The sequence below is a fragment of the Python bivittatus genome, unplaced genomic scaffold, assembly GCF_059951505.1.
Source record: "Python bivittatus isolate LINGU-HERP-01145 unplaced genomic scaffold, Pbiv_v1 ctg000840_np1212, whole genome shotgun sequence".
NCBI lineage: Eukaryota > Metazoa > Chordata > Lepidosauria > Squamata > Pythonidae > Python > Python bivittatus.
The window spans coordinates 39,668,699-39,689,204 of record NW_028277113.1 but is presented as its reverse complement, the minus strand read 5'-3'; the positions used below and the strand labels follow the sequence as shown (position 1 = coordinate 39,689,204).

The 20,506-nt window shown below is 38.5% G+C and overlaps 1 protein-coding gene across 1 annotated transcript in view; it reads right to left on the bottom strand.

Moving 5' to 3' along the window:
• DSG2 (desmoglein 2) overlaps positions 1–20,506 on the bottom strand; it is a 33,478-nt gene that overhangs the window by 5,858 nt on the left and 7,114 nt on the right. Inside the window, exons 2-13 of the mRNA XM_007435472.2 lie at positions 15,409–15,444; positions 14,480–14,608; positions 13,289–13,450; positions 12,936–13,080; positions 11,825–11,991; positions 10,182–10,316; positions 9,903–10,088; positions 8,858–9,120; positions 6,713–6,855; positions 4,521–4,748; positions 2,958–3,185; positions 1,220–1,347 (exon numbers count right to left, since the gene is read on the bottom strand). Of these exons, the coding sequence (XP_007435534.2) occupies positions 1,220–1,347; positions 2,958–3,185; positions 4,521–4,748; positions 6,713–6,855; positions 8,858–9,120; positions 9,903–10,088; positions 10,182–10,316; positions 11,825–11,991; positions 12,936–13,080; positions 13,289–13,450; positions 14,480–14,608; positions 15,409–15,444 (1,950 nt within the window). The remainder of the gene's footprint in view (positions 1–1,219; positions 1,348–2,957; positions 3,186–4,520; positions 4,749–6,712; positions 6,856–8,857; positions 9,121–9,902; positions 10,089–10,181; positions 10,317–11,824; positions 11,992–12,935; positions 13,081–13,288; positions 13,451–14,479; positions 14,609–15,408; positions 15,445–20,506) is intronic.

Here is a 20,506-nt window from a genome sequence, read left to right as displayed (position 1 = left end):
AACAGCAAATCAGAAACTCAAGTCTATTGGAAAACAACCCACACTAACCAAGTATTCCATCACCAAAGTAACAACCCAACCTCCCACAAGAGGAGCTGTGTAAGTACATTATTGAAACAAGCGCAGATGCACTGCAGCAACCCAGAATAGCCGAAAAAGGAAAGAGACCACTTATACAACATCTTCCAACAAAATGGATATCCACACAACTTTATCAAAAAGTGCCTGACCACTCCACCTATCACAACACAGCCAACACAAGCTGTGAAAAGGATAACACTGCCATACATCAGAAACATCTCAGAAACAACCAACAGACTATTACAACTATATGGCATCTCCATAGCACCCAAACCAACTAAAGCCCTCCAAAACATCTTAAGTAAACCCAGTAGCCCAAGAAGAAAAAACAGGAGTCACTTACAACATATGGTGTAAGGACTGTTACAACCACTATGTAGGACAGACAGGCAGAAGGCTAGCAGAGCGCATCCATGAACACCAACTAGCAGGCAGAAGACATGATGAAAACTCCTTAATCTCACAACACATGGACAGATATAACCATAGTTTCAACTGGGAAACTGTCCACATCTTAGACCAAACTAAATCCAAAAATGCGAGGGAATTCCTGGAAGCTTGGTATTCAGACAAGGCAGCCATCAACAGGCACGTAGAGATAAACAACATCTACACACTATTCAAAAGAGACAATAAAAAGGAAATGAAAGACCAGAACATCTCCTCACCAGCAATCATCACCCGGATAAGCAGAGATTAACATCAAGATTATCACCAGACATACAATCAAGCAGTAAACAATACCCTAATCAAGGAACTACCAGAGGGGAAAAAACAAAACAAAAGAAAACCCACACCCCAACCCACACTGGCAGGGCATGCCACGGTATATAAACAGAGAGCAAACTCTACTCCATTCTAGCACTGAAGATGTTACCTAGCCGGGTAACAAAATGTTTGCAAGAAAACAACCAAGCTCAGAGAACCCCAAGGACTCCACACATTTAAAGTTGCCAAGTTTGAAAAACACTGCCTCAGATATAGTAGTCCTTTTAATTTTGCCAGTTAGTTTTAGCATATCCTTTTAAGACAAAAACACTTGCCTTACTTAAAGTAGCTTGTTTTTTCAAGCAGCTTCTGTGTATTTCAAGGAATGGGAAACCGAAGTAAGGGAAAGAAAGGGCAAAATGGAATATACCTTGTCTTCAGGTGCAGCTCCTTCACTATTCCAGTTACGCAACATTTCTTCACTGTTATCCGGTATGGCTACAAAGCCTTTCCCACCGCCTGATCCAAAGCCGCAGGCCAGCAGTAAGAGAGGCACAACTAAAAAGGAACACAGTGCAGCAGTGAGCAACCAAATGCCAGGGGAAAAAACCTTGAGTGCATCTGCAAGTGCAACCTGATTCATCTCAAACATTCCACAGTCAGAACAAAATTATTAAAAATTTTCAGGACAGATGAGCCTCTTACACAATGATAAACAGGCACTTTTCCAGCTCAGCCCTGATCTTTGTTTTCTAACAGCTCAACAGTTTTTTTATATTCCAACGAGAAGAACAGAGCATCAAGTACTATCAGCAGAAAGAAACCTCTCTTCTTGCTTGCTTTTAAGTATCTTTCATATATTCAGGTTTCTGCACATTCCAGAAAGGTTAGATACCAATACAGAATTTGTTGCTAGGTTTAAAAACTAGCACCTTGAAACCCTAACTTTTTAAAATAGTAAGTATGTATGTATGTATGTGTATATAAATATATATGTGTGTGTGTATATACACACACGCACCTACATACATATACATACATATACACACACACACACACCCCTACTTATGAACGGGTTACGCTCCAAGAGGCTGTTCGTGAGTCTGTTTTGTTTGTAAGTCCAACCAAGTAAAAAGTAAAACAAAGAGGAGGCAGGAGGCAGGGCAGTGGTGTGGGCAGAGGAGCCCTGTCTTCTGCTGTCAGTGTGTCACTGGGTAAGGCAGGAGAGGGGGTGGTAGTGGAGGAGAGGGGAGAGGGGACAGAGGCGTGCTGCAAACAAACCCTTTCCTGCCTTCTCTCACCTTCCAGGAGGTTGGAGGTTTGCACTGGAGTTGGAGTTCCCAGAAAGGGTTAGTTTACATGGCAGGCTCTGTTGCTGGGTGAGGCAGAAGACCTCTGCCCCCTCTCCCTTGTCCTCCGCCACTGCCCCCTCTCCTGCCTCACTTGGCGATGGAGTGCACCGCATAAACTAACCCTTTCTGGGAACTCCAACTCCAATACAGACCTCCAACCTCCTGGAAAGCGGGAGAAGGTGGGAAAGGGTTAGTCTGTGGTGCGTGGCAAACTAACCCTTTCCCGCCTTCTCCCAACGTACAGCCCGAATTCCAGCCCGACTTCCGGTTCTGACTTCTGGGTCCATCTTGTTCATATCACTGAAAGTTTGCAACACGAACATTCACAAGTAGGGGACTGTCTGTATATATATATTTGGGAATAGCAAGATAAAGTCAGGACTGAGTGTGTATATACACATACACATACACACACTCTGCCCTGATCTGACCTTGTTGTTCCAAGTTTGGAAGCTTCTTAGCTGCCAATATGGATTTCTTAAGAAGAAAGCCAAGGATAACTTGAGCAAGAATCAAAGAGAAAGAGGAACAGCAGCTCCTAAATAGACAGGAATGAAAAGAAAACAATTACACCCTAACATTTTATGCCTTTTCTAATGTTCCATCCCACATTATATTCAACAAAATAAAAAGGTGGGTTTCTTAAATCCTATTTATTTCAGTAGGAATTAATTATGGTTGGATAATGTCTACAGTATTTCTTTTTTAAATGAAGTGAGAGATTTGCAAGCTCTTAAATGAAGGGGCCCTTGTGTCAGAGTCTCGTTTCGTGCCAATCATGCCACTAGACATTATGGAATAACATTAAAAGCTTACGGAGTAGCAACAAAAATGCCAAGATCATCAGTGCAACTGCAGCAGGTCCCAGAAAAACAGAGGAGCCGACAACTGTTGCCCTGCAACCACCGCTACTGTTGCAATCACAAACGTGCACCTCCAGAACTTGTTGGTCAGGACAGCTGAAGCCTTGGTTATCTTTCACTAAAATAGGAATTTTGTATATGCCAGGTATTACATCCTGGGGTAGAAGCTGGGCTCTGGATCCTTTGTAGGGAAGAAGAAAAACAACAGAGTTCAGCAAAGTAACTGAAATGAATGAAACCAGAAGTCTTGCTACCTTTGGGGTTACCATTCTGATATCTAAAGCAGTCTTCCCTAACCTTGCAGAATTCAGCTCTCAGGATTCCTCAGCCTGAATGGTCACTGGGAGCTAATCTGTACTTCTAAAGCACACCCAAGTTAGGAGAGGCTGCTTTAAACAAAAGCTTTCTTATTATCAGACAACTATATATTTCTAGATTCTGTAACTATTGCACAGTGTTTTGAAAAATTGCACATTCTGTACAAAGCTATAATTCTCTAAGGTGATTGAGATATTACTCTGTAATCCCATGTCCACAATATATTTGTGGAAGTTCAGTCCATTCAAAGTAATTCAGTCAGTCATGAGAAGAAAAGATTTCCTAGCCATGAAGCCTGCAGGCTTTGGATTGCCCTCCTAAACCTACTTTCCATTTAATTGGTGCTAAACATCTGGTCTAATCTACAATGAAGCAGCTCCACTAATATTTCTCTCACTGGCTTTGACCAGTTCTTCACAGTAGAATAGAAATCAGGAACATCTCCTGCCCACTTTTTTAAAGGAAAAGATAAAACTGTAGAGATGCAGTTCTGCTGCTTTCTGGTATGAGATCTGGCTATCAAGGTCAAAACGAAAGATGGATTCACACATGGTATTTAACCATGGCTTAGTGAGCGAACCATACATGGCTAAATTAAATAATAAATGGTGGTTTATAAATCACAGTGGCTAGTTCACATAAAATGTTTCAAGTCAAAACCAAACCAACCATATTCAGGATCAGTACAATGTGTGCACCAGGACAAAAAACCGCAGCGGCTTATCACTGCACAAATCTCTGTCTCAATTGTTCAGTGTAGGCCCTTTCCCCAGTAAGATGAAGTCCAGTTTGCTAGTTACTTAAAACAGCATTGGTTATGGCAGCACGTATTATGCTAACTGGTCCCAATTGGTCAGATAGCTCTTAGCTGAGCTATCTGACCAATTTTTGGTCAGAATTCCACCAGGGCTCTCTCTCATCCCCAGGAACAGCTACAAATGTAGGTAGGCAGCAAACTGCCAACTATTAATGGAATGCTTGCTGTAGACTGGGTTCATGCCATGCCAGCTTACCCATTCTTCATGGGATTTACAAATTAAAATAACTGGGTTCATGTATCTCAGCTGAGCTAAACCCAATCCAACCACATGACTGCTTGGCATGATGCGAGAACCAAGCCACAAGGTTCTGCTCTCATAAAACCTGTGGATTGGAGCCACTCCAATCTCTATATAATGTGGTATTGACTCTTACTTACCAACTACCTGACCAATTCTCCATTTGTCTGACATTCTTTCAGGTTCATCAATGATCTTGAAAGTGAAAGGGCCGCCATTTGGATGTCTATCTCGATCCTCAACGGTGACATTAATATACTTTGCATCAATACAGTAATTTGTTGTTGGAGACACAAGAATTGGGCAGTGATCATTTGTGTCTTCAATCTGAAGAACAATGGTACCCGTAGCTGTTTTTGGAGGGTAGTCTGTAAAGCACAGAAGGCACATCTATTTTTATACAAACTACTGATGAATTAGAAACTTGTTTGCTTCTTTAAGCATGTATGCGATTTTAAATGTAAGTCCAGTGTTTGAATTTTGAGAAGTTTACAATTCACCAGATTACATAGCTGGAATGAATATAAAATATAATTCATACGCATGAAAATGTTTTGGATTACTGCTATCGTGTTAGTCCATTCTCTGTAGTTAATCAATTATTCAAAAATTCAGAGCCTCAGATTAGATTGTGGTCAGTTTTAGATTAGTAGTTCTTGCTGTACAATGCAACTGTTTTACTAAAGTCTCTGCTCCTGCATCCATTTAGTATGAATGACACACTAGATATTCCACACAACATAAAAGTTCTATGATTGTACAAGGGGGAAAAGTGATCTTGGCTCTCTAGTAAGCAGAATGTTGTGAAATATTTTGATTGTGCATGACATGATAGAACCACTCTGCTTTTGTCCTCAGGGAATGGATTCACCTGGTAATGCAGTGGCAGACAACCAATGGAATCCAAATCTGCCTTGGTTAAAAAGGCAGCAGTTATTTTGCAGTATCTATGTCTGTTTTGTGGAATCTGGATGGCTACCGAGGGGGTGGGGGATGCAATTTAAGAAAGATGGAGTCAGAACCAGCATAGATGAAGTAGAGTTGGATTTACTTTTCTCAACTACTTTCTGCACCTATTTAGCAATCTGCACATTCACCAAGGCAAAGAAAATCAAAGAAATGGAAAGCTTAGAGAAGTCTCACTCTGAAAATCATTCTAGCCACTGATTTCTCTGCAGGTAGCTGGAAAAGAAAATTACCCTACATTAAAGCTCTCTCCTGGTTTGAGCATAAAGTAGCCATATTAAGGTAAATTACCATATTTTTCCGACTATAAGACGATACTTTTTTCTAAAATCCTTACGTTAAAAATTGAAGGGCGTCTTATTCAAGGAAGTCAGCCGAGGAAAGAACCGCGCGATTGCAAAACTGCCCATACTTTGTGTCTGCAAACAGGCTTCCTCCTATTGCTAGCCTTCAATCATGAGTGAAACAGCTTGAGTCTGCAAACAGACTTCCTCCAATCACGAGCCTTATGTAACTGACGTCAGCTGATGCTGAACAAACCAATTAGAGGAAGTCTGTTTGCAGAGACAAAGTATGGGCAGTTTCACTCGTGCTTGAATGTAATCAGTTATGTAAAAGAGCGTGGAAATAGAGTTGCAGAGACACGGTTTGGACCTCCTCCCACCGAGTGTATCAGGTAAATGTTACTTAATTACTAAATAAAAATGTGTTCTGCAGTATCTTTAAAATATTGATTTCTTAATTTTGGGTTGGAAAAGTGGGGGTCGTCTTGTACATGGGGGCGTCTTATTGACAGAAAAATACGATACTCAAAACTAATCTGCAGTTGTTCTGGGTTACCGGAACCTAATCTTGATGCAAAAATGAGCACATTTCTGGCTGGCATGACAAGATCTTTAAATGTTGTATAATCTCAATCCTACCCATTCATCTAAACACAATCCTAGACCACTAGTTTGGCTGTAGTTTGAGGAAATTAAGACCAACACCAATTTCTTCACAGTAGGAATATTCAGTTTTTTCATGCTTTTCTCTATGCCACTCACTGGCATTTTTCCAAAGCTTTATGTGTTACAAACCACCCAAAAAAGAAAAACGAAAAGAGAAAAGTAGGCTACTACAGATTATTAAAAAGTTTTGTCTCCTACTTGCTTTCTAACTATATATGGCAGGCAGTTTGGGTGGGTTCTGGGATTTAATAAAAATGAAATGTGAATTTGGCTAGAGTGACATGCTGATCATTCTCAAGGAAGAATGGGAAGAATGTTGCTTAATTATTTATTAAATGTGTATCCCACCAGATCTTACAACTTTTGGCAATTAATAATAATTATAAGGTACAACAAATAAAATATTCACTACTTACCAGTAGTTATGGCCAAAATTGTTGCAGTATAAGTACCATTGATGACATATGGTGATTCATAGTCTGGGACTTTAAGCAGTCTGATTTCAGCTGTTTTGGAATTTACTATCAACCAGTTTGCAATATCAGTACCTTTGGCATACCTGTGTAAATTTTAAACTTATGTGAAAAGAAGCATACAAACTTGAGACTAAGCATACATACTTAAATATGTATTTCTGAGGAGACACACAAACTTTTTAAACATCTACTGTACACACAATATTTCTATTTATAGTTAATAAACAACAGTCAAATTTCAATACATTTATCCTTTCTTTTGGGGTTTTCAGAGTTGTTTATTGTTGTGTTATCAGGCAGAGCAATTTGTCACACAATCAAACTCCACTGATCCAAACAAAGATGAAATTTACTTCTCCAAAGTTGTATATAGTTTAATTCCAGCCAAGTGCAAGGCCACTTAATAGCTTCATGGTGACGATTTTCTGAAATAGATTTAACGTTCTAGGCCACAAATACTTCAGAAAGTGAATACATGGGGCTGTTTGTTCCAGAATATGACAATTTTTTCCCCATTTGTTTTCCCATTTTTCCTCCAACAGCTCAAGGTTGCTTCATACTTCTTTTAAAAAAGCCATGACACTGCACAGAAAAATAGCAGAAGATAACACAGGAATCTCTTTCTGAAGGAAATCACACATTTTTTTTTAAAGCTATCGTAGTTATTTCCAAAAATGATGACATTCTGGGTTCATACAATAAAAAAGTGAATTCATGCCATTTATTTTGCTTACACACTGATTGGGTTCACAAACTGCACTAAGGTACAATGACCTTGTTTTTGTCTGACATGAAAACACAGTAGTAAATTCACACACCAAAACTAATGCTTGCTATTGGCTTTCTGATTAAAACCATGCCTTAAGCGTAATGCATAAATGAAGAGTTTGATTGTAGTTTCTTGGTGTGTTTCTAGTTGGTATTGTGCCCTGTTCAAATCTCTAACCAATCCACAGAGGTACATGACAAGAATAGCTAAAAGGGGAAACCAACCAGAAGTTGGCCCAACAATCCATTTCTGCTTTGTTCTTTTGTACTAACTCTAGTTTGCTCAAAAAACAATGGGTAGAACCACCCTTTAAAATGACATGCGAGCATTAAATTTTCCAGTATGCCATTAGTGCTGGAGAGCCATCATATACCTACATCATATTGATACTGCATGTTTATTATCCAAAGCTGTCACTGCAAAGACATTTGAAACAAAAAGCACCGGGAAGCATAAGGGATAAATTGCACCCCTCTTTTCAACTTAAAAGAAAAGGATGAGCAAGGATAGAACATGATACTGGGGAAATTATGTTTAGTATGTTGAAAGCACACAGGGACAGAATTTTCTCCTTCTTCAATAACTCTAAAATGCAGTAATTATCAATGAAGCTGAATGGTGGGAGATTCAGCTTTGCTGAATTTGCCATCATACAGTGTAGTCATTCATCAAGATAGGATTAGAGAGCTTTATGGAGGATAAGGCTATCAGTGGTTATGTACCAGGGTAACAGTACTTCTGGTATCAGAGGCACTGTGCCACTCAATACTCACTGCTCTGGAATGTAAGCAGGAGGGGTGTTACTGTACTCGCATCTTGCTTGTGAGTTTCCTAGAGACATCTTATAAACTATTGTAAGAACTAAAAGCTCAACTAAGCAAGCCTTTGGTCTGATTCAGCACAGTTCCCCTATGTTTTATCTTCATTTGGAATCAGTTGATTATCACTGGGTTACTTGATAATACTTTGATTAAACAATGTCATCTCTCAGGACCCTAGAAGCATGCCTTCTGTGTAGCAGCACCCGCCCTCTGGAATGAGGTTCCCCCTGAGATCTGGATGGTTCCCATTCTGCTGTTGTTTAGAAGAGCGTGAAGATGTGGCTCTTCACCCAGGCCTTTGGCGAGGGGGAGTGAGACCCTTTGTGCTATTTCTATCTGGTCTGTCATTCTTACCATCTTTTATCTTTTTTCCCCCTTCCCTTTAATTGGTTTTATTATAATTTTGTTTTGATTCTTGTGAGCCACCCAGAGTCATTGGTAGTCGAGCAGCATACAGATTAATTAATTAAATAAATAAATAAATAAATAACTTACGTGATGTATTCTGCTATTTTTCCAGTATCTTCATCATAAGCTTGAAAGCTTCCAATAAGCTGGTTTATTTTCATTATTTCACTTGTTTGAATCACTAAAGTTTGGGGCTTAAATATGGGGCCTTCCCTCACATTTTCCACTTTAATTCTAATAGGAACTGGTTTTGCTTGGTAACCCTGACTAATAATTGATTTGTGATATGCTGCTTTGTTAGAAACAACTATCTTCAGGTCAAGTGTCTTCAATTCTTCGTAATTTATTTCCTGCAGGGAGAATGAAAAAAGTCATAACTTAGAATGTAATTGCAATTAACCCACTTGCATATCTTTCTGGATTCTTGGGAGAGGTTTACTATTGTAACCTTAATATTATTTGAATTACACATGAAAATCCACTCAGAGTCAAGAGTCCTGTCAATATAATGAAGAGCAGAAAAGGCTCTTGAGTTTTCATGTCATTGTATCAGACTGAGATGCAGGCACAGAAGAGAACAGAGCATACGAAGAAGATCCTATGTTAAAAAACATCAAGCAACTGAGTTAGGAAGCTCTATCCACCTTGTTCTCAGGCCTAAATAATCTATAACAGGGGCTGAAACAGTTCCCAACCCCTTTTTAAATGTCTCAGCTTCCTACAGTTATATAAAAACTGACGATGTATTATCCCACAGTTTTAAGATAAAACAAGAATTGTAATGTAATTTCTGGAATAGAAAATGAACTGTCTAAATTATCATGAAATATGAGAATCTGAACTATATGGATGCTGTTTGTGGGTATGTGTTGTAGGTAGGCATGCAGAATACAGCTGTTCTATGTGCGAACCATCCTACCATCCTATAAAATACTGTAAAATCTCATCACATTGGAACATAGGACAGAGATATGGTTAAAATGAGATTATAGTGATCAGTGCAGAATACTCATACAGATCAGATCAGCTTGCCATTGGGCTATATGCTCTCATTGCTGCTCTTCTTTTGCTAGGTACCATCACTGGATTGAGGCCAATGTAGCAAGCATACTGCCTTTCCGCATCTACAAACCTTAATCAGAGTGAGAATTCCTTCGTTGGTTTGTGAATCTGTTTCTATACGGAAATAGCCTCCTTCATTACCAGACACAATCATGAAGTTTGCCAGCCAGTTATCAGTAAATTGTTCATCTCGATCAAAGACTTTCAGGCGCATGATTTCCACGTTAGCTATATTTTCCTTTACACTTCCTTCATACTGTAAATAAACAAGCCTTTTAAAATAACACATCTTTCTGATCATAACTGGGAAAAAACTATCCATATAATAGCTGGCACAGTTTTTACTCACCACAGCCTTTTCAAGGACTGGGATATTGTCATTAACGTCCAGAATCTTGATCTGTACAGTGGTCTCTTGACCATTCCCATTTGAATCTCCATCACGGTCTCTTGCTTCCACAACCAAAGAATAACTACTTTGTACCTGCAGAGCAGTCAAATAGCATGAAAGTTAGAAAATACAAAAACAGTGAAAGGTTTAATGCCACCACTTATAGCTGAAAGAGAATTGTGCCCCAACCTGGGAAACCTTAAAGAGAGAGTGGGGACACAATAACATCCCAGAGATTGCTGAACTACAACTACCAGTATTTGTAACTTCTGGCCACATTTGGAGGCCACACTTCTCCACTCTTTTTTTGAAAGCTTACGGTGGTGGGGAGTGCAGAAACTTAACACCTCCTTCTTGCTGGTACAAGGTAGAAACAGAAAGAATCATGGTGCCTGGGAGTAGAAGTAAGCCAAGTATTCTGAAGTAGTGGAAAGCAGAAGACAGGAACGCAGAAGGCCATAAAAACAAGTTGCAAAGAGATAAGCCATTTACACGTTATGGTCCTTATCAGAAGACAAGGACATTTTCTCTTCCTAACCCTCCAAAATCAAAAAGGTTCACAACCATATTGTGACTTTGTGGGAGAGTGATAATACAAGCCTTATCATAAAAAGACAGCACCTCCACTATGTATAAATATTTCATAAAAGTTCAGTGAACTCATAAGAGTTCAGATCTAGCTAAAGTGAAACAAGGCTTTGGAAAAATACTCAAATATTCAATTGTGTGTGTGTGTGTGTGTGTGTGTGCATATATGCCATAAATAGATATTTTATTTATTAAATTCATATACCAATGACTAACAAATTATCACTTTAGGCCACCTAGTGGTCTACAAATCCAGTCAAAATGTGCTCCAGGTCTTACGGGGAAGACCCCCTGCCCCCGTTTCAGGTATACATGTTGAGCTTCAAAGTTGAGGTTCAAAGATCAATTGGGTCTGGATCATTACATAAATATCAAACAAGTCCTCTTTAAATTTGGCTAAGTGAATCATATCAAACTAAGCTTTTATTAATGATGACATTTTACTATTGTTAATTGCTTGCCACTCATTGTGAACTGTTATTACTTTAGAATATTAAAATGTTGGATCTGTTTAACAATTTCTGTATCTTTTAATTATTTATTTGTAAACTTAAGGTAAGAAGAAAGACAATATAATTCTTTTTTTTTTTTTAAATCACAATTAGGACTAAAATCTTAGATTCTCCAGGCTGGATCCAAAGAAATAGTGAGTGATGTTTAGCTTACTGGGAATGACCAAGAAGGCAACTGTGATTTCTCCTTCTACCTGCAGCACACCCAACCTCCTGAAAAACTATTCCATGGAACTGGAAGATGTTCCAGGCCAGCAAGAGAAGTGACACAGAGATGAAGGGAAATTGGTGGAGATTGGTTCTCCCTCCCTTATTTCATAAGGAATCTCCATGAGACCGTACTATCTTCCATAAATGGAAGGAACCCTTTCAATTCAGTCACCCTGGATGCAAGCCAGTGTTTTGCAGAATATATTAAAAATATATATTACACTTCTACTAAGTAAATAAGAAACTAGATAAATAAGAAACCATTAAAATATATTGAGAGAGAAAAAATACCTCTCTGTCAAGCTGGAATATTGCACTTCGAACTTCACCTGTTGCTTTGTTAATTACAAATGCAGGAGGGTTACTAGGTTCTTGTGAAATAATCCTAAAAGCAATTTTGGAGTTGAGCGTATTGGGCTCATCTGCATCAGTTGCATTTATCTTCAGCACAAGAGTACCTAAGAAAAGTAAGGGTTTTACAAGTGTATATTCTTAACAGATGACAATGACCAAGAGTGCACACTTCCTTCCTGACATTGCAACTGTCCTGCTTTTAACATCATGGGCACATCATTCTTGAAGGCATATGGGAGCAAACTAATCCAATGGAATCTCAGCCTCTGAATACTGGAAGGGTATTGCCGCAATGTATGCCACCTCAAACTCCTAAATGAAAAGCAGAATACGTAAACCCAAACAAACAATGGCATCAGAGGCAGAATAGGTTCATTAAATAAATGGAAAGGGAAGGTATAATTATGTCATCCCAATGAGAGCGGAGGTCCTGATAAAGGCATCACCATAAAACATTTACCCTAAGCACAAACTTAGCTCAGCCCCTATCCTCAGTCTGTTACGATTCTACCTGCAATGTGCTATTTTATAGTCTACAAGATTTTGCCTTTTTAATTACTACATAGTAAGGAGCACAAGGTTAAGGAATAAGGCACATGTATTCTCTATTCCTTAATATCCTATTCTTTAGAAAGTAACATAAAACTGAAAACAGGATTTTTTGGGGTACTGGACCTAATATTTTGGCTGCCAGTCAAGCACTGCTTCTCAACTATTCAATTTTGGAGTTGAGCGTATTGGGCTTATCTGCATCAGTTGCATTTATCTTCAGCATGAGAGTACCTAAGAAAAGTAAGAGTTTTACAAGAAACTATGTTTTCTAATGCCCCACCCCAGCAATACTATAAAATAGAAGTGTGTGATATTTCTACTCTCTTGCAATACTATAACCCTGGATGCTGAAATCAGTGAAATACTCATTTGTGACAAGGACACAGAGGCTATAGGAAGGAAGGAATGGATTGAATACAACTGTACAGAGAAAAGAGTATGAATGAGAATTCATACTGAGTAAGAATGAAAATGTAAATAAAAGTCTAGGACTTACCTACATCACACAGTTCTTCAACAGAACCCATAAAAACTGCCTGCGAAAATACTGGGTTATTGTCATTTATATCCAGAACTTTAATCCGCAGATCCAGTGGCCTTTCCAGGTTTTCACCTTTTTGATTCAGTGCATAGCCTTTCAGCTGAAAAAATATTAACACGTCATCCACATGGTTAATTTCATTAATGATAAACAGGAAAATAAAAATAACCATATCACTGAATTATACTGCTCACTCTTTTCCATAAGCAGGTTAAGAAAAACCAATTGCTGTAAATATAGTAAAAATCAAGAGTTGTCAACTGACATGAATCTAATTACTAAAGAGAGACAGAGCTTCATCCACTTACATGTAACATTGGTGTTTGTTCCCGATCGACTATTCCAGTTATGTTCAGTTCTCCAGTTTTCCCATTAATCACAAACAAATGATATGGTGGTTCTGTGACTCCTTGGCCAGAAATGGTGTAAGTAATAATTACTCCTGGTTCAACATCTTTGTCAGACCGTATCTATACAAAATAGGAGAAGAGAAACAATATTTACTGAGTTTGTCTCTGAAACTTAATACAAAATATGTTTTAATTTTTTAAAAAAGAAAGATGAACTTTTATGTTATTTCAGTTTTCCTAGCTGTTAAGTAAAGATATGCAAAACATTTTGTTCTGAGGATATAACTTTCTGGGAAACTCTAGTACATTTGGTTTTTCCTCTGGACCATTCCAATCAATCTGCTTCAAGGCTGGTCCAGCAATTTCCTGAATGTAAATCTTCTGGATGAAGTGGTTTGCACTGCTCTGGATGTGGCCTATTTAGTTATTGAATCAATGAACTGTATAAATCCAAAAAAAGTGGCTTAATTCAGTAACCAAGTTAAGTGTTTGTATGAACCAGCCTCTATAAATTTAAAGTAGTCAATACTTTAAGAAAATTATTTTATTTAAATTATTAAATTATTTTAATTTATTAAATTAAATTATTAAATTTAAGAAAATGCAGAAATTTAAAACAAAGTAGACAAAAGTCACAGCTCATCCTCCAACATACAGACCGTTATATGTGGAAAAGGCTCCCCACAATACTAAGTGGAGAAAGGAAAGAGTCTCATAGGACCTCCTTTTTGCATGTGCACCAGAACAGAAAATCTCAAATGAAGCAGAATAGTATAAATTTATCTTTGTAATGATGTTCTCCTGTGCTCCACTACACAGGATCTGGCTGAGTATAATTAAATTTCTAAAGCAATTTTCATAGAGGCAGGCAGAACTCTTTTAGCTAATCCTCAATTTTGTCTGGGAGGGGAGAAAAAGGAAATATATTAAATCCTTTAACAAGACCACTGCATTATAATTTAGCTTTACTAAGTAACAATTGTTGCCATTTCATTTTTTTTTTCCCAATGATAAACCTAACTGATATTATATGGTCATCTTACTCAGTCTGGCACCTTCCACGCTTGATAGGATTGAAACTCGAGCCCAGGTTGCGGGAGACTATTAAGGGCAAAACTAAAGACATATTTGTTTCCAAGCCTGACTTACTTTAGCAATTGGATTCTTCTGGGAATTGTCACGCTCTTCCCAGATCATGGAAGGTGGGACAATCCATTCTCGCTTTTGCCGGATTAGGCTGTCCTGATGGAGCACTCGGTTATACCTTCCGCCAAGAATCTGTGAGAAAATCAAGTTTCATTTGCAGCATTGCAAGTTTTCTTATTGCCATGCTGTCAAACCAAAATCAAGAATCCTGCTATTTTAAATGCACTTAATTTTCACATAAATACCCTAGTGGGATTTGTAACAGAAAATAATGGCACATTTCAATATAAGCAACAACACAACATTTGCATGTATGAGAACTGACCACATTATTTCTAATAAAGTATGTATGTTCTGAAAAATCGTAAACACTTATAGCAAGAAAAAATATTTGCTGATCCTGTGCACTGTTCATCATCTTGTCAATAAGGATGTTGTAATAATTACTGTTCTAATCTATGGTCTTCACAGCAATTACATTATTTTCTAAATATCACATATGGATGCTTAGCACATACACACTATACAAGTTTCGGAAATACATTACCTAGGAGAATCCTTTCCCTAAACTAGTGTTTCTCAACCTCGGCAATTTGAAGATGCGTAGACTTCAACTCCCAGAATTCCCTAGCCAGCATGCTGGCTGGGGAATTCTGGGAGTTGAAGTTTATGCATCTTCAAGTTGCCACAGTTGAGAAACACTGCCTCAAATTTTTAAAAATCTTTCTAGTAATCTAACCTTTCTTCAGCCAGGGATCATCCAGTTATGGTGGGACTTTAATTCTCAGAATTCTACAAGTTGGTCTAAGATATCTAGAAGGTGCCAGTTTGGTAAAGTCTCATCTCAAGAAACTACTATCCTTCCCATACATTATGCAACAATGATATTTATATCTACACTGAAAATATCCTGAAAATTAATAGTCTCTTACCTCTATATGAAGTCCATTTCCAAAGATTACATAGCTCTGCAACAAACAGATATAGCCATTAAAAATATAACTAGCCCTCCCAATATAAACCACTAAGAGAGTTAACACTGTGCAATGTTTTGGCATCAGTGAAATTCAATTACAGAAGCACATATTACTCCACCCAGACAATATTAAACATTTTTAAACTATTTTTTAAAAAAATAATGAAATGGATGTGTATTTAAATTGCCTTATTCAAAACCAAATCAACATTAGATTTCCACATTTAATACGGTCATAAAATGGAAGTAAGCTGTGGAATTTCATAGAAGTGAATAAAAATGAAATCTGAAAACAGTTAAATCAGCATTAATAGATCATTTTTGCTAGTTCTGCATTTTAGGCAAGCACTCACAGAAAAGAGAGAGCAAAGACACCTTTTCAAGCATGTTCCAGGGACATGATAATTCCACTTTCCTCTTGCAACAAACCTTGAAATGGCTTAATTACATTTCAGCATGTAAGAATATGTAGCCAACTATGTGGCACTTATTTTAATAATGGTTTGCCAGGTGTAGTCAGGGACCATGTAGCACTTGAACTGCCTGTGTTAGTGCTGCAAGTCAGCTAAACACAATTAAGATTTTATTAACAGAAGATGATCCAGAAATGTCAGTATGGTGTATACTCAGCATACATTTTAAAAATGTGGCTTAATCTGCTTTTTTAGTTAAGATCTTCAGTTCAGCTAAGCTTTTTTTTTTTTTTTTTTTAAATACTGTGGTTTTCTCCCTCTGACATATCCACCTTCTTTAGGCTTCTTTAATATTGCAGATATTGGCAAACAAGAATGCATTTGGGATTTCAATTTGAGAAACCACATACCTTTATAAATTGTGAACAGAGGACACCATTGTGCTAAGGAAACTAAAAGCGTACACAATATTCATCTGGGAAACTCCCTGCCCTTAATATATCCACAATAAATTATTGTCTTTCAAGTCATGGAAAGTTCTTGAAAAGTGTTTCTAGTCTACGGAAGGTTTCTGTTCTAAGATGGATTTCTTTGGTTTGAGTGATAAATGCATTTTCTTTTCCCATGACAAAGCCCGTCATACCCTTATATAATAGTTACCTGTTTCATGTTTCTGTCAGAAGGATGCAGGTATAAATCAAAGTTTCCTCAAGAAACTTTGTAGTGGCACAGAAGTGTGTGAATACTTATAAAGAACATTCTGGACTCCTTTCCTTACAGCTGTCTCTCAGGTGTTGAAACACATTAACTAGACCTGGGATCTAAATCTCTAGAGCCATTTTTCTCAATCTGAGTAGCTTTAAGATGTGTGGACTTCAACTCTCAGAACTGCTGGCTGGGCAATTCTGGGAGTTGAAGCCCATCTATATACTACTAAAACTTTCATATGTGTAACCTTTAACTGGGGGAAACACTGCATCATAGGGCAACAATTTTTGAACCAAGGTACTTCAGACAGGCTAACTTACAGAATGGATCCAAAATCCAGGGTTAGAGTTTGGGAAATTACTCATGTGGGATTGAAGTTTAGGGAATTTGTGGCTGCTTCAGCACTGGAGTGCTCCCACACCGCTGTAGTCAGCCCAGGTCACGTGACCTCTTTCCCACCTCCCTCTATCCCTTGTGCCCAATTGGCTGGCGGCAAGGCCCGATGGACAAGAGGCAATTGGCTGCTTTGGAAAGGAGGCAGAAATTTGAAATCTCTTAACAGCGGTGGGCATTGAGGGAAGGATGAGGGAGAGACTTGGATGCTTGCTGGCAAGGTAGGGCTGGCTGGGGGGTACCAGTGGTCAACGGCTGAGCCCTCTTCCTCTCTTGAGGGAGGGGGCCCCTGAGAGACACACTGGAATGGGAAACGGGGGTGCAATTTTCCTCATGGTCCATGGCTCCCTTAGTTCCACCTCCCCCCAGCAAAGTGGCAGGCAGTTCTGTGGGTCAGCCAAGGAGGAGGAGGGGGAGGGGGAGGATGCAGCTTCACCGGGTCTCTCCTGAGGGTTGTGAGGGGAGGGCAAACAGCACAAGCATATATTAAAGGAAGGAAGGAAGGAAGGAAGGAAGGAAGGAAGGAAGGAAGGAAGGAAGGAAGGAAGGATTTCTGATGCTCCCTGCCAGCTTCCCACAAACAAAGTCAATGGAGAAGCTGGCAACAAGTTGTATGTCACTCCCACTCCCACTGCTTTTTTGCCCTTGGTCATTCTGTTTCTCTGTTTAGGTAAGGAAATACCTCTGAAACAATGACCCAATGGGCCATGGGTTGTCTAGTACATCTTAAAGTTGCTAAAGTTGAGAAACACCTGCTCTAGAGCAAGCAAGTTATCTATGCTATCCAACATGAGACTCAGTATTAAAATCAATATTTATTCAGTTGTTGAACACAGAAACAAAATAGACTGTCCATACCCTGTCACCTGAAACTGTTTTCCTGATAATGTCCACTGTTTAAAATATATTGGAACAAAGGCCAGTAGTTAAATATCAAATTCTCCTTCAGACATCACAGCTCCCTGTCTCTAGAAAGTTCAGACGATCTGACAACCAAATTTTCTTTCTCTGTTTTTATAGTCAAGTTCTCTTTAAGTGGCAGATTCTTAATAGACATAAAAGACGTATATTTCTCTGTGAGTTTTAATGCGAACAACTTCAGGGATAGGGCCAATAAGTATCAGTTATACATAATAATCCATGCCCTTTTTGTCCTGTCTCCAAAGCTGCTATTGGCTCTCAGAAGATGGAGTCCTATTAATACTTACATAAACAGTAGCATCAGGATCGTTGCAGGAAAAAGGCTAAACTCCCTCACATGTAACCTCCAGGTCTATTAATATTCTGCATGCCCCCAGCTGGTTACTTGCTTAGAAAGATATGGGGTCAATATAGCTTCTCCCTGCCACTTTTTCACAGAAACACAACATGCTCAAGTAGTTTTGAAGATTCATCTATCCATCTTTGGATGAAAGAGTCATGGAACTCCATATAGAGTATAGTTTAAGTCTTTTACTCTAGTCCTTCTTGCATTTGGGATAGGAAGCCCACTAAAGAAAGTTGATGAAACCGATCAACATTTATTTTCGAGTTAACACTGCTAGTATTAAACCACTATTGTTCACTGGATTCTCAGTTTGCTATTTAAGATAGTATGATTCATTACATATCACACACTAGCTGAAAAATGGCTTAAATCCAAACCATGGTTCAAGCCATCTTGAATTCTAAAGGATTCCAAAAAATCTAAAATAATCTTTCTTTGGATTTTTTTTGGAGAGGGGTGGGGGAGAAGTTGTAGCAGTTACAAAAACAATCAGCAGATGCATATTGCCCCACCTTTAAAAAAAGGAAGTATCCAGTCACTTTCATCATTCAGAGCACTAGAAAATATACCAGAGTTTTGCTACCATAAATTGTCCATTTATTTAAACAATTTATATGACCAGCCAACCTGCAAATTCTGATTGTAAAGTACTCACTGGAATTGGGTTTTAACCTTCATCTTCCTTCTAATAAATACTACCAATCAGAACTCTGATGACTTGCTCACTGGATTGCTTCCAGTCCAGATTAACAGAAGTGAAGTCCAACCTATTAGACATTATTAATTAAATTTACATGCTGCCTGACTTCCAGCAACTTTGGGTGGCTTAAAATGATTTAAAACATGAAAACATGACAATAAAAACAAGGAACAAAAACAGGAGAGATGGTAGAATAACAAACCAGGTGGAAGCAAAAGAAAACAACCTAAGGTGGCTTCAGTCATTCCTACCAAAGGACTGGGCAAACACCCAAGTCTTCAGACCCCTTTGAAATGCCAGCAGGGTGGGAGCCATTTTGAACTCGGGTGGAGAGACCTCATTCCAGAGGACAGGTGTTGCAACAGAGAAACTGTGCTTCAAGAGTCCCAATAGATGGCATTGCTTAACTGAAGGAACTTGGAATGTGCCAACCCTGCCACATCAAACTGGCCGGACAGATACTATGGGAAAGATAGGTTAGAAAGCTAACAAATCATATGCACTATTTAGGCTTTCCAGTCAAATAAGAAACAACAGTGTATAAAAGAACACATCCTCCCAATGCTCCAGGTCCTTCTACTTGGAGGCTTCGATGTGCATTCAGTTAAGCATTACTGGAGGTTTCCATTGAGGTGGAAACCCTGCGTGAAGGCTTCTGCTCATGTTCAGTTGGACACATACAGATAATCTCTGAATGTGATAATATGTCCTATATGAGATAATCCTATATGTGATAATTCAGGGACCTTTCATGGAGAAAATTGAAAACAACTTGATGGCACATATCACACAATCAATCAGATCTTTCCAGTTTGAAAATGTCTGGAAAAGACAGGGCCAGTCCACTGGGAATATCAGAGGTATGACCAGCATAAACTCTTGTGCACCATTTGAGTAAGCTGCTGTGTCCTATTCAGGTGTAATACCTGAACAGGGTAACACTGTAAAACTTTTAACATTCTAACAGAAGTATCTGCATAGTTTCCATGAGTAATCTTTCCAGTAGGATGCAGATGGTAGTTTCTGTGTTATTATGGGCAGCTTTACACAAAAGACTTGGCAGGATTAAATAAATTTCACTTATTATATGTCTTCGGGTAATGATTTGGGGCTAATTAAAAATATTTAAATGTGCTTTCTTGACTTAATAGTCATACCACATAACACTTTTTCTTCCTTAACAGCTTTCCTTATTGTAGTAAAATATTAGTTGTTCTTCTCCAGAATCTAGATGCAACAAAACATTTTAAAATGTGGGATCCTCAAAATGACACTCGATCCACCTAGTCTGTGTCTTTTGGATGTATAGAACTCCATTTCACCCACTACTCCCAGGGCTTCCACACAGAGGACTTTTCTAGTCAATGCTGCACTTTGGGGGTTATTAGCATGCCAATTACCTAAAAAAATAAAGATTTATTATCTTGAGTTGTGTTGATTACACCAAGTCCAGATTTTACTATTGGAATCAGTACAGCAGAAACAACAGTTGTATGCGTTGCAAGTAATGACAGTTCCAGTGCTCTATGATAATAGCATTGTCTACTATGATTGAATCTTCCTGCATACAGAT